Here is a 14534-nt window from a genome sequence, read left to right on the forward strand (position 1 = left end):
GATACGTCACCATTATTTCTCTTGACGCTTACGTGTCGGGGCAATACAGGAATCTCTGCTCGTCCGAGCTGCATGGGCTCGTCAACAGGAGAAGCCAGAGGTCCCGTCGGAGGAGCCTCAGTGGGGCGAAGAAGAGGCGGCCCAGATTTGTGTCGGGGAAAGCCCCGAGACGAAAAAACCCGCTCTGATGGGCGTCCTCTCTCGCGTCCACGCTCCTTCATCCGATCATCTAGACAAATCACCAACGATATTAGCTCATCTAAATAGTTTGGCTCGTCACGGACTGCCGGCTCGTCTTTTAATGACTCATTTATCCCATCTACAAACATTCCTCGTAAAGCTGTGGCACTCCAACCTGACTGAGCAGAAACCAGAGAACATTGCATCACCGCACAAGGCTCCGGACGACAAACAATCGGTTCGGACGCCGAATCTCTGGGTGACGGAGTTATCTGCACTAGTATCGATGATGCCGCAGCTGGAGCAGCAGGAAGCGGAACGGCTTGCGCTGCAAGCTCCGTAACACGGGCGTCTGTTTGTTTAATTTGGTTTGCGAGATACTGTAATTGCTCCCATATTTTCTCCAAGTGTTCTTGAACTTTTTCGGCAAAAGGAACCGCCTCTGCCGCTGGGTCCATTATGGAATGGCCGGGAACTACTGTTATGTGTCGACGCGGGTTGAGGAGCGGACCTGCGTCAGACGGAACCCAGCGCTACAAATAACCAGAAAAGCGGTTCCAAAAACAATATATTTATTACACCCACTGTGCCTAAAAGGTGTAAAAACAAAAACAGCGTCCCTCTGGTGGAGTGACTGTTGGCACGCTCTCCAGCGCCCGCAAGGATAGAAGCCCGGCGTTCCTGGACTCACTACCACCGCCAAACACCCCCCAGGTGGACACGACAAACCGACTCTCTGTGAAGCAAAGAAGAGGTGAGGTAAGTCAGCAGTTACAACAATATCTTTCAAAAGACACACGCTATCAGCAACACATTCAGGTCTGTATCTTTTTTAACTTTATGCAAATGAGTAGCTTCTCACAACAGGTGGAGGATCACTTATCCGCACGCCACAGCAGTGAGAAGCAAGCTGCACAATTCTCATCACAATTCCAGTATACTGTGTAACAAAACACCAAGTTACTATCAACACTTAATCAAACACTTAATTACCTTTAATGCGTGCTGACAGCATGTGTCCTCACCCTTCCTTGCTTCACGGGCTAGATGTGTCAAACCCAGGTGCGGTCCTCAGCGTCTCACAAACGAACGTCACAAGGTCGAGTTCCCGGCAGTTCTGCTTGAATCACACATGCCTTAAATGCAGAACGCCATCCAATTATCTGCTTCAGCTGAAAGTCTTTAAGGTTGCATGTGAGCACCAGTCACAGGTGCTACACATGATGTTGATGAGGGTGAGGACTCTTCAGCCAGCACCTTCTCCACAGACAAATCAGTTTCCATGCCACCTGAAGAGCAAAGAAAAGAAAAAAACACCAAAACATCCAGCCACACCCCCCAACACACAACATTTTGTCTGACTTAGTGATTAGCTCAGATAAGATAATTATAGTGGGCGATTTTAACATCCACACAGATGCTGAGAATGACAGCCTCAACACTGCATTTAATCTATTATTAGACTCAATTGGCTTTGCTCAAAATGTAAATGAGTCCACCCACCACTTTAATCATATCTTAGATCTTGTTCTGACTTATGGTATGGAAATTGAAGACTTAACAGTATTCCCTGAAAACTCCCTTCTGTCTGATCATTTCTTAATAACATTTACATTTACTTTAATGGACTACCCAGCAGTGGGGAATAAGTTTCATTACACTAGAAGTCTTTCAGAAAGCGCTGTAACTAGGTTTAAGGATATGATTCCTTCTTTATGTTCTCTAATGCCATATACCAACACAGGGCAGAGTAGCTACCTAAACTCTGTAAGTGAGATAGAGTATCTCGTCAATAGTTTTACATCCTCATTGAAGACAACTTTGGATACTGTAGCTCCTCTGAAAAAGAGAGCTTTAAATCAGAAGTGCCTGACTCCGTGGTATAACTCACAAACTCTCTCTGATTGTTCTGTCTGAGTTATTTTCATTAGTTAGTTCCTCCAAACCATCAACATGTCTATTAGACCCCATTCCTACCAGGCTGCTCAAGGAAGCCCTACCATTAATTAATGCTTCGATCTTAAATATGATCAGTCTATCTTTATTAGTTGGCTATGTACCACAGGCTTTTAAGGTGGCAGTAATTAAACCATTACTTAAAAAGCCATCACTTGACCCAGCTATCTTAGCTAATTATAGGCCAATCTCCAACCTTCCTTTTCTCTCAAAAATTCTTGAAAGGGTAGTTGTAAAACAGCTAACTGATCATCTGCAGAGCAATGGTCTATTTGAAGAGTTTCAGTCAGGTTTTAGAATTCATCATAGTACAGAAATAGCATTAGTGAAGGTTACAAATGATCTTCTTGTGGCCTCAGACAGTGGACTCATCTCTGTGCTTGTTCTGTTAGACCTCAGTGCTGCTTTTGATACTGCTGACCATAAAATTTTATTACAGAGATTAGAGCATGCCATAGGTATTAAAGGCACTGCGCTGCGGTGATTTGAATCATATTTATCTAATAGATTACAATTTGTTCATGTAAATGGGGAATCTTCTTCACAGACTAAGGTTAATTATGGAGTTCCACAAGGTTCTGTGCTAGGACCAATTTTATTCACTTTATACATGTTTCCCTTAGGCAGTATTATTAGACGGCATTGCTTAAATTTTCATATTAAATAAAATATTTAAAAAAATATTAAACAAATATGTAGGACTGCTTTTTTGCATTTGCGCAATATCTCTAAAATCAGAAAGGTCTTGTCTCAGAGTGATGCTGAAAAATTAATTCATGCATTTATTTCCTCTAGGCTGGACTATTGTAATTCATTATTATCAGGTTGTCCTAAAAGTTCCCTGAAAAGCCTTCAGTTAATTCAAAATGCTGCAGCTAGAGTGCTGACGGGGACTAGAGGGAGAGAGCATATCTCACCCATATTGGCCTCTCTTCATTGGCTTCCTGTTAATTCTAGTATAGAATTTAAAATTCTTCTTCTTATTTATAAGGTTTTGAATAATCAGGTCCCATCTTATCTTAGGGACCTCATAGTACCATATCACCCCAATAGAGCGCTTCGCTCTCAGACTGCAGGCTTACTTGTAGTTCCTAGGGTTTGTAAGAGTAGAATGGGAGGCAGAGCCTTCAGCTTTCAGGCTCCTCTCCTGTGGAACCAGCTCCCAATTCAGATCAGGGAGACAGACACCCTCTCTACTTTTAAGATTAAGCTTAAAACTTTCCTTTTTGCTAAAGCTTATAGTTAGGGCTGGATCAGGTGACCCTGAACCATCCCTTAGTTATGCTGCTATAGACGTAGACTGCTGGGGGGTTCCCATGATGCACTGAGTGTTTCTTTCTCTTTTTGCTCTGTATGCACCACTCAACATTTAATCATTAGTGACTGATCTCTGCTCCCCTCTACAGCATGTCTTTTTCCTGGTTCTCTCCCTCAGCCCCAACCAGTCCCAGCAGAAGACTGCCCCTCCCTGAGCCTGGTTCTGCTGGAGGTTTCTTCCTGTTAAAAGGGAGTTTTTCCTTCCCACTGTTGCCAAGTGCTTGCTCACAGGGGGTCGTTTTGACCGTTGGAGTTTTTCCGTAATTATTGTTTGGCCTTGCCTTACAATATAAAGCGCCTTGGGGCAACTGTTTGTTGTGATTTGGCGCTATATAAATAAAACTGATTTGATTTGATTTGATTAAGAGACGAAATTCAACTCCTTTGCACCCTGTGAATTATTTTGCACTCAGATTACAGTACACATATAAATAACAGAATTTCATCGCCCAAAAAAATGACCCCAGAAGAAAATATGCACACACATTAAGGCCAATAGTTACGATTTAACATTAATAAACAGTGACTTCCAGCAGCTATCCAAAAAATAAAATATACTTTCTGAAGGTAAGACGAACACACCTGCACTCTTAAAGTCCTCACAGAGCTGACTGTGCTCTCTGTAATTCCATGACTCAAATATGTGTTACTGGTCTTCCGTAGCATCCCGCGAAGGCATGGACTCCAGTGTGTCCTTCCTGCTGCTGCTGGTCCTGTGTGGACTGACTGTGGCTGAAGCCCAGCTGATGGTGTTCAACCTGCGGGCTAGCGACCTTCCTTCGGACATCCTGGGAACCTCCGACGGTTACGTGAAGGTGTCCTGTGGCCAAGCATATCTGGGCCAAACAGATGTCCGGAAAGATAACGCAAACCCCTGGTGGGAGGAGGAGTTCAGCTACAGCAACGGCCAGGAGAACAACGTGCTGAAGCTCAACGTTTATGACAGTGACGTTTTATTTGACGACCACTTGGGAACCTGCGAGCGTCAGATTAAGGTGGGAACCCATGAGCATGATTGTCACCTGGAGAAAGGCAGCACCCTGCATTACGTCTACACCCTGAGTTAAGACAGTCATCTGACCAGTGACCTGACCTCTGACCCTGACAACTAAACAATGCTTACATCCTCCTGTTTGGTTTTTCTGAGTATTTACATGTCCGTGTGAATATCACAAAGTCACCATCAAAATAGATGAACAGGAAAGATCCAAACTGCTTCACTCAATAAACTGAATAAACATCACTGTGTTTGTGTACTGTGTGTATTTTAGTTTAACACAACACGGAAGCAACTGATCTTCTTATTTGGTCTTCAAGATATTTTTTTCACTTTTAAAAACACAGTGGTGTTGTAGCCTCTCACTCTCATAAAATACTTCATGGGGTTGCTTTATATAACTTGACTCACTGAAAAACGAACCAACTTAAAAGAGCACCTGAATGAATTAAGTTGTTTAATAAGTTTGTAAGTTAGTTGATCTAGAGTTGATCTAACTTACAAACTTAAGTTCAAACAACTTAATTCATTCAGGTTTTACCAGTTGCAATGCTTTTAAGTTGGTTCAACTATTCTCTTTTTTCAGTGCTGAAGAGTATTTTCAGCATGAAAGGTTTTTGCATGACCACATTTTAGTAAGTTGATAAAAATTGTTCACAGTTCTTACAAACAGTTGGACAAAGGTTGACAATTTTTTTAATAATCAGCTTGATCATGAAATTGGAATTGCAATTTGTAATTAGGTCTGACATAAGTGAAATAAATTTAAAAAATAAATACAAAAAAAATCAGATAAAGATAATTTGCAAGGACATTACTGAGTAGAATCGAGGTAAAATAAAGAAGTTAGAAAAACATAAATAACAATAAACAAGGTACTAATAACAGTAAAACCTTTAAATTAAGTTGTTTCAACTTGTAAACACAAATCAGATCAAGTATACTAAACCATTTAACTATACTCAACAAAAATATAAACGCAACACTTTTGGTTTTGCTCCCATTTTGTATGAGATGAACTCAAAGATCTAAAACTTTTTCCACATACACAATATCACCATTTCCCTCAAATATTGTTCACAAACCAGTCTAAATCTGTGATAGTGAGCACTTCTCCTTTGCTGAGATAATCCATCCCACCTCACAGGTGTGCCATACCAAGATGCTGATTAGACACCATGATTAGTGCACAGGTGTGCCTTAGACTGTCCACAATAAAAGGCCACTCTGAAAGGTGCAGTTTTGTTTTATTGGGGGGGATACCAGTCAGTATCTGGTGTGACCACCATTTGCCTCATGCAGTGCAACACATCTTCGCATCATCCGTGAAGAGAACACCTCTCCAACGTGCCAAACGCCAGCGAATGTGAGCATTTGCCCACTCAAGTCGGTAACGACGACGAACTGGAGTCAGGTCGAGACCCCGATGAGGACGACTAGCATGCAGATGAGCTTCCCTGAGATGGTTTCTGACAGTTTGTGCAGAAATTCTTTGGTTATGCAAACCAATTGTTTCAGCAGCTGTCCGAATGGCTGGTCTCAGATGATCTTGGAGGTGAACATGCTGGATGTGGAGGTCCTGGGCTGGTGTGGTTACACGTGGTCTGCGGTTGTGAGGCTGGTTGGATGTACTGCCAAATTCTCTGAAACGCCTTTGGAGACGGCTTATGGTAGAGAAATGAACATTCAATACACGAGCAACAGCTCTGGTTGACATTCCTGCTGTCAGCATGCCAATTGCACGCTCCCTCAAATCTTGCGACATCTGTGGCATTGTGCTGTGTGATAAAACTGCACCTTTCAGAGTGGCCTTTTATTGTGGGCAGTCTAAGGCACACCTGTGCACTAATCATGGTGTCTAATCAGCATCTTGATATGGCACACCTGTGAGGTGGGATGGATTATCTCAGCAAAGGAGAAGTGCTCACTATCACAGATTTAGACTGGTTTGTGAACAATATTTGAGGGAAATGGTGATATTGTGTATGTGGAAAAAGTTTTAGATCTTTGAGTTCATCTCATACAAAATGGGAGCAAAACCAAAAGTGTTGCGTTTATATTTTTGTTGAGTGTAAATGCTTTGGCAAACTTTAGTTAGTCAGACTATAAATGTCTCATGGGCTTTAGTCAGCAATAACTGACTTGGAGTAACTTAAAAAAGCTCCATGAAAATTGTTACCTTAATTTTTTTTTTTGAGCAGCGCAAAGCTTTTAGAGTCCAAACAGAGGGAGAAAGTCTATTGTAAAGCAAGGTTAAAACTTTTTTTCAGTTTATTTTAAGTGTTAACTTCTACCCATCCACAGAGAGCTGTTGGGTGTGTTCTTCTTCTTGATGAATGTGACCTTAACCCAGGGCCGGTGCCAGCTATTTGGGTGCCCTAAGCACAAATGCTTTATGGTACCACCCAGCAATAAACAATAATTCAGAATTTGTAGTTTGTAGTTCTCTTTATTAAAATAACTTAATAACTTTTCAATACTCAATATTAAATTAATATTGAGTTATTATTACAATAATAACTCAATATTAAATTAATATTGAGTTATTATTGTAATAATAATTTATTAATGTTTTGAAAACGGCTGTAAATAAATAATTTTGCATTAACAATGGCACTGAACATGACAAGAAATAAATATAAAATTTAAAATATATAAATACCACCACCATTATTTAAAAATGTAATTATAACTACACTCTGTAGTTAATTCATTAAACTCATCTCAGAAAAAAATGTTAAACTTTTTCATGTTTCAGCTTTTAAACACAAGATTTTGTGCTTTTCTCCCATTTAGATCGTTGTCAGTTGGATGAAACATTATACCGTCAATGTAAATTTTCACAAATATTTGACATTGTACACACTAAAATAATTCTGAGTAATAAAATCAGAGTAACAATGAAAAGAATCAGCTGGCTCTAAATCACAATTTTGAAATAAAATGTTCAATTACATGGCAGTTAAGGCTTATTTAACATCAGTGAGCATAAGTGGGAATTTAATTGCACGATGAATTTAAAGCATCATGTGTTTCAGAGACTTGGCTGTAAACAAAGGATCATTCAGCTCTCTGTAGCCTAACTCCAGAAAACATGATTCCAAAAATGATCCGGGTGAGGTCACACTAGACACTATTAAAGTGATGCAGTGGATTAAAAAAAACATACACTCTGGATCTGGAAGATTCAAGTTCTTACATGAAAAACAGCAGAAATAAAAACACTCACTAATCTTCCACGTCATTATACTTTTGCTCTCCTGTAATGTTGAAGACAAGAACAATGCAGTTTACTTCTTTCAAGAAAAAAAAACAACCTGGCAATGATTCTGGTGCACAGTCCGGATCATTACCTGCACGATCAATCAGTCCGTGCGTGTGGGTCTCCCAGGCTGGGAGAAAACAAAAGGAGAGTTCCGCACTGTCTTCTCCTGACAGTGAGTGGCTCTCCTCTTGTCTGTAGCGCATAGTCGAGATGCGCGCACCGCAGCAGCCTTTTTCATCAGTGGAAAACTGTCTGCTGTGACACAGGCAGTGACACACGCACAGAGGCTGCCTATGCCACTTCCTGCCTGTGTGCCTTCTCCTCCGATTACTTTTGCTTATACCTATTAACATGCTTTACAAAATTTTTAGATATATCATTACTAGTGGATGATTTTTCACAAGCTTGTTTTTTGTGGTGCCCCCTGGCAGCATGGTGCCCTAGGCGCAGTGTGTAATTTGCGTGTGCGGAACGACGGCACTGCCTTAACCTTCAACTCTTCAATGAAATGGCTTCTATCATATGTGACCAAAATATGATGTATTCTTCCATTTCAAAAGATGATTTCTTTAAATTCCTCTAACCAGCCATTCTCTCTGTGCAAAAAAATGTGTACCTAGTCCTCAAAAGTGGTCCACTGTCTTGTAGGTGTAGATAAAGTGTAGAGTCCTGACCTGTGGTGGACCATGTCTTTGAGCACTGGCTGTTTAGTTTCACCAGTATAAAGGTCTAAGTATCACATCCTGCAGACCCAAGAGCTCAGAGGTGCAAGAGGTCAAGTGCCAACCAAAAAAAATCCATTGTGTGGATGGTCCCAGTCCACCCAGCTGTACATGGGTACCAACCTTGACTGTAACCTGCAATGGACAGTGATTCTATCCAGGGATCTTCATGAGCTCTCTTCTGGTTCACACTACGATATCCAGGGAGAAGCACCGATGGGCCTCAGGGTCTGTATAGGTCTTATATATGAAGAACCTTCATATATAAAATATGTACCTTCCTGGTCATCCAGTAGGGAGACAAGTTTAGTTGAAACCAAGTGGACCTACTGTTTAGTCTTCAAGTGAAGAAATTATGTGGGTGCTTTAAGGTGATTTCAGATCATTAGTTGTATAAAACCCAGTGGAAGTCACTTTGGTTCAGTTCGTTAAACTCTTTTCAAAATGTCTAGTCAGAAAACAGCTGAAACACAATATATACAGAAATCTTTATTTGCCCCAAAAATAGACAGTTCAGTTCACTGTAGAATGTGAAAAGTGAGTTCTACTCAGACACTGTAAAGAAACTGATGACTTCCAACCACTGAAGTTTACGAGGTCTGTTAGAAAAGTATCCGACCTTTTTATTTTTTTCAAAAACCATATGGATTTGAATCACGTGTGATTGCATCAGCCAAGCTTGAACCTTTGTGCGCATGCGTGACTTTTTTCACGCCTGTCGGTTGCGTCATTCGCCTGTGAGCAGGCTTTGTGTGAGCACTGGTCCACCCCTCTCATCGTTTTTTTATTGCGAATAAATGTCTTAACGATTTGGAGCTTTGCTGCATCAATTTTTTTCCAGAAACTGTCCTCCAGGTGGACACCGTTCGGAAAATTAATATGGCTTTCAGGGACGATTTTATGGGGATTATACAGATTAAAGGACTTAAAGGATTTAAGGACGGCCCACAACTGCTGAGAGCGCGGCGTGCTCCCAGCGCCGATCGACAGGCTCAGACCCCGCTGGAACAACCAGAACATTTCCAATGTGAAGGCTTTGTTGATCCGGAACCTCGTCTGCCTTTCACAAAAAGGCAGAAGTCGTGGACATCAGCACTTTTTCGGCACATTCCACTGTTACAGGAGTTTTTTTCATGGAAAGAGGAGCAGAGGGACGCGCCACAGAGCCGTTCATTATGCGGGACAAAACCACCTCGGTGTTGGTCTCACAGGACGGCTTAAAGGTGGATTTCAGATGGATTCCGGTTGCTTTTCAGTCGTGTGATTATCCGATTGTGATTGTGCATGAGCTGGACATGCCCCAACATGTCCTGGAAGGCTTCATCACGGTGTTGCTTTGCGCCATGCAGCTCCACCACGAAGCGCGGAACTCCTCCGCACGTCTGTCTCAATGTGCCGAAAAAATGCTGATGTCCGCGTCTTTTCACAATTCCTGTGCTAGTCAGACGACATACCGGATCAAGCGTCCAGTTTAGAAATGAACGGCACATTCCACTGTTACAGGAGTTTTTGTCATGGAAAGAGGAGCGGCTCCACCGCGCGTCGCAAAGCAACGCCGTGATGAAGCCTTCCAGGACATGTTGGGGCAGGTCCAGCTCATGCACAATCACAATCGGATAATCACATGACTGAAAAGCAACCGACAGCCGTTTGAAATCCACCTTTAAGCCGTCCTGTGAGACCAACACCGAGGTGGTTTTGTCCCGCGTAATGAACGGCTCCGTGGCGCGTCCCTACGCTTTTCTTTCCATGAAAAAACTCCTGTAACAGTGGAATGTGCTGATAAAGTGCTGATGTCCACGACTTAAGGAGGTTTCTTCCTGTTAAAAGGGAGTTTTTCCTTCCCACTGTCGCCAAGTGCTTGCTCACAGGGGGTCGTTTTGACCGTTGGGGTTTTTCAGTAATTATTGTATGGCTTTGCCTTACAATATAAAGCGCCTTGGGGCAACCATTTGTTGTGATTTGGCGCTATATAAATAAAATTGATTTGATTTGATTTGACTTCTGCCTTTTTGTGAAAGTCAGACGAGGTCCCGGATCAACAAAGCCTTCACGTTGGAAATGATCTGGTTGTTTCAGCAGGGTCTGAGCATGTCGATTGGCGCTGGGAGTGCGCCGCGCTCTCAGCAGTTGTGGGCCGTCCTTAAAGCACCAGTAACGCTCCTTAATCTGTATAATCCCCATAAAATCGTCCCTGAAAGCCATATTAATTTTCCGAATGGTGTCCACCTGGAGGTCTCTCACAGTTTCTGGAAAAAAACTGATGCAGCAAAGCTCCAAATCGTTCAGACATTTATTCGCAATAAAAAAACAAAGAGAGGGTGGACCAGTGCTCACACAAAGCCTGCTCACAAGCGAATGACGCAACCGACAGGCGTGAAAAAACTCACTCATGCGCACGAAGGTTCAAGCTTGGCTGATGCAATCACATGTGATTCAAATCCATATGGTTTTTGAAAAAAATAAAAAGTTTGGATACTTTTCGAACAGACCTCGAACTTAATTCAGATTATTCAAACAAACATAAAAGAACGGCAGCTCACTACAAAGACCAAATGTGGTACATTTAATATTTTAAATGAGTTGAATTATTAGTTGGATTATTATGATTGAGTGCAACATAGTTTTGCCAACTTTATTTTACTTAAATAAAAATAAAAAATCATTTATTTAATTTTACTTAACTGTTCTGAAGTAATCAGTTTGCCTTAAAATTCTTGAGTTGGACAAACTTATCAGGTTTTACCACACACATAGGAAAGCAACTTTACAACTGAAGGATTCATTAGAAGGAAAAATTAGACAAAGATGTTGTCTGGGTTTGTGCACTATATCCGCTAACAGACACTGAAAGTTATCATTTTAAAGTTATCACAGTTTTTAAAACATTTATATCAACAAAAAAGCCTCAAGTGATATAAAAACAAAAACACTTTCAGTGACATTACAGACACAATGTAAAATGTTAGCATTTTAAAAGTAACATGTAAAAGTAGTGAAGGGTTTGACTGCATTACTAAAAGTGTATAATGTGATGAGTGGTAATTACATATTTATTAAACACACCAAGATGACTAATGTCTATAAAACTACATTTATGTCAAAAGAGGACATTTGTACTTTAGGGCATCGGTTAGTGTAAAACAAATTTCAGCATTTATTTATATTTTCACTAAATAAACACATTTTTGAAACTAAGTGTTTGTACAAAATATTGTTTCCCTTTGCTAATAAAATCTTATTTTACAAAAAATAATAATAATTTTTGCTTATTTGCGATTTTTAAACTTTTTTCTTTGAAAAAAGTATCAAATTGTAGTTCCACAATAACATACCAAATGTAACATTGTTAATCAAAGAGGAATTGAAAACATGATATCCAGCCACTGCATTTAAAAAAATACCAATTACACATAATCACATGTTGCTCAATGTAATAAAGTATGCATAGTGTAAATATATCAAGCACTGCTAAGAATTCTACCAAATTTTGGAATTTTATGAAATGGCTCCAAAGTAAAATTCTGATGCTACAACTGTTACATTAGTGTTTTTATATTTGTGTTTGTTGTGTGGGCCGCTGAAGAGGAGGTACTGCTGGCCCACCACCAGATGACGCCCTGCTTGAAGTGCGGGCTTCAAGCATGAGAGGGCGTCATAGCAACTGGGAGTGACAACTGTCACTCGTCATCAGCACCAGCTGTCACTCATCCACATCACCACCACCATAAAGGCCGGACTGCAACTCCACCTCCCCGCCCGCCGAGAAATCAGCTACCTTGGAGGTAATTTCTCTGCTGACTTAAAACTGAATAATAGTCTGAACTCTTTTGCAGCCGTTTTCCTGTGGTGTTTCCTTATCCGCTGGATTGGCGTTTGGTGTGATTAGCGACTGCTTCGCCTCACACCCCAACCAGATAAGTGGTTAAACAGGAGCTGCACGAGTGTGTGATTGGAGGTGGAGGTGCTCCCTCCCAAAAGAACACAGACTGTGGGATTACTGAGTGTGCGTACTCACACTCACCTGTGCTGTTTTTGTTCTCTGCCAGCAGTGCCAGGTCTGACAGCTGAAGACGGTGGCCACCTGGGGACTCAGGACTTGGCGGCTCCGGTGTTCTTCAGATCCGTTGGTGGTGAGGGCCGTGTGGGATCCGGCTCGGTTCTGGACGGGCGTCTCCTATCCTCAAGCCTGCCCACACGTCACCCAACGTGTAATTGACTGTAGTTCCAAACTTGTTGTTGTCTGTATTCCGTTGTGCACAATTTACAACATTAAATTGTTACTGTTTTGACTTATCCATTGCCCGTTCATTTACGCCCCCTGTTGTGGGTCCGTGTTCCTACACTTTCACAACAGGATTTTTCGGCCAGCGTCATGGATCCTGAGGGGCGTCAACCATCGTTTGAACAGCCAATGGAAGAGGGAGGTGCACAGGCGCCAGCAGGAGGTGTGTTAGGTGAGCTGCAGCACATCTTAACCGCTTTTACTGCTTGGTTGGACTTAGTTACCGAGCAGAGCATTGTTCTCAATCGAAGGATGGAGGCTCTCACCGCCCAGGTGGAAGCGCATGCCCAGGGCGCTGCTGCAGCACCTCCTCCTGCTGACCGAATGCCAGAGACAGACATTCCACTGGTCGTTCAACGAACCCCCCCACCTTCCCCTGAAGCATACATAAGCCCTCCGGAGCCGTACGGAGGCTGTGTGGAGACGTGCTCGGACTTCTTGATGCAGTGCTCGCTCGTCTTTTCACAGCGTCCCGTCATGTATGCGTCAGACGCTAGCCGGGTGGCTTACGTTATAAATTTGCTTCGAGGAGAGGCACGCGCCTGGGCTACGGCACTCTGGGAGCAGAATTCACGGCTCCTAACGACATACGCTGGGTTTGTGAGGGAGTTCCGACAGGTGTTCGACCACCCTCATAGAGGCGAGACCGCTTCAAGCGTGCTGCTGTCGATAAGACAGGGGTGTCGGCGCGCAGCGAAGTATGCAGTCTACTTCCGCAGCGCGAGCCAGCTGGAATGCTGTTGCGCTCCGCACCGTCTTTGTAAACGGACTGTCTCTGGTCCTTAAGGAGCACCTGGTGGCGAAGGACGAGCCGCGGGATTTAGACGGGCTTATTGACCTGGTTATACGGTTAGACAACCGATTAACAGAACACCGACGGGAGCAAGATGAAGGGCGTGGTCAGGCACAAGCCGTCCCTCTCCCTCCCGGGTCCGAAAGGGAGCCGACTTCCCCACGCTCCACAGCCAGGGTACTCCACGTGACGACAGCTCCCCCTGCTGACGTTGCTATGGAAACGAGCAGGGCCAAAAGGCGATCAGATCAGAGACAAAGGAGGCTGATCCGTGGGGAGTGTTTTCTCTGCAGCTCAACCGAGCACACACAGAAAAAATGCCCCAAACGGTCAATACAGCAGCACTCGTCCTTAGAGACTGGGCTAAGGGTGGGTCACAACACCCACGCGGGGAGACCCCGAAAATCTGCACGCATCCCAGTCACGATCCTGAGTGGGGATCTAACCCTTCACGCCCCAGCACTGGTGGACACGGGGTCAGAGGGGAATCTGCTGGATAGCAGATGGGCAAAGGAGGTTGGGCTCCCTCTAGTGGCCTTACCGTCACCATTGTCGGTGCGGGCACTAGATGGCACCCTTCTTCCACTAATCACACACCAGACACAGCCAGTGACATTGGTTGCGTCTGGAAATCACAGGGAGGAGATTGTGTTTTATGTAACACCTTCTACCTCCCGAGTGATTTTGGGTTTTCCATGGGTGTTAAAACACAATCCCCGGATTGCTTCTGCACCTTTCAGAGTGGCCTTTTATTGTGGGCAGTCTAAGGCACACCTGTGCACTAATCATGGTGTCTAATCAGCATCTTGATATGGCACACCTGTGAGGTGGGATGGATTATCTCAGCAAAGGAGAAGTGCTCACTATCACAGATTTAGACTGGTTTGTGAACAATATTTGAGGGAAATGGTGATATTGTGTATGTGGAAAAAGTTTTAGATCTTTGAGTTCATCTCATACAAAATGGGACCAAAACCAAAAGTGTTGCATTTATATTTTTGTTGAGTATAATACTGATG

At 42.9% G+C, this 14534-nt stretch overlaps 1 protein-coding gene across 1 annotated transcript; it reads left to right on the top strand.

Annotated features, from left to right (window-relative positions):
- The first annotated feature begins 4130 nt into the window (after positions 1–4130).
- On the top strand, positions 4131–4622 carry LOC117511246 (protein C2-DOMAIN ABA-RELATED 1-like). The gene has a single exon (XM_034171250.1). It carries the CDS (start codon positions 4131–4133, stop codon positions 4518–4520), a length of 390 nt encoding a protein of 129 aa, XP_034027141.1. The 3' UTR covers positions 4521–4622.
- Positions 4623–14534: the final 9912 nt, after the last annotated feature.

Source organism: Thalassophryne amazonica, chromosome 5 (genome assembly GCF_902500255.1).
Source record: "Thalassophryne amazonica chromosome 5, fThaAma1.1, whole genome shotgun sequence".
Taxonomy (NCBI): Eukaryota; Metazoa; Chordata; class Actinopteri; order Batrachoidiformes; family Batrachoididae; genus Thalassophryne; species Thalassophryne amazonica.

Coding starts and splice junctions, on each gene's coding strand:
- LOC117511246 (XM_034171250.1), top strand. CDS start 4,131: ATGGACTCCAGTGTGTCCTTCCTGCTGCTGCTGGTCCTGTGTGGACTG.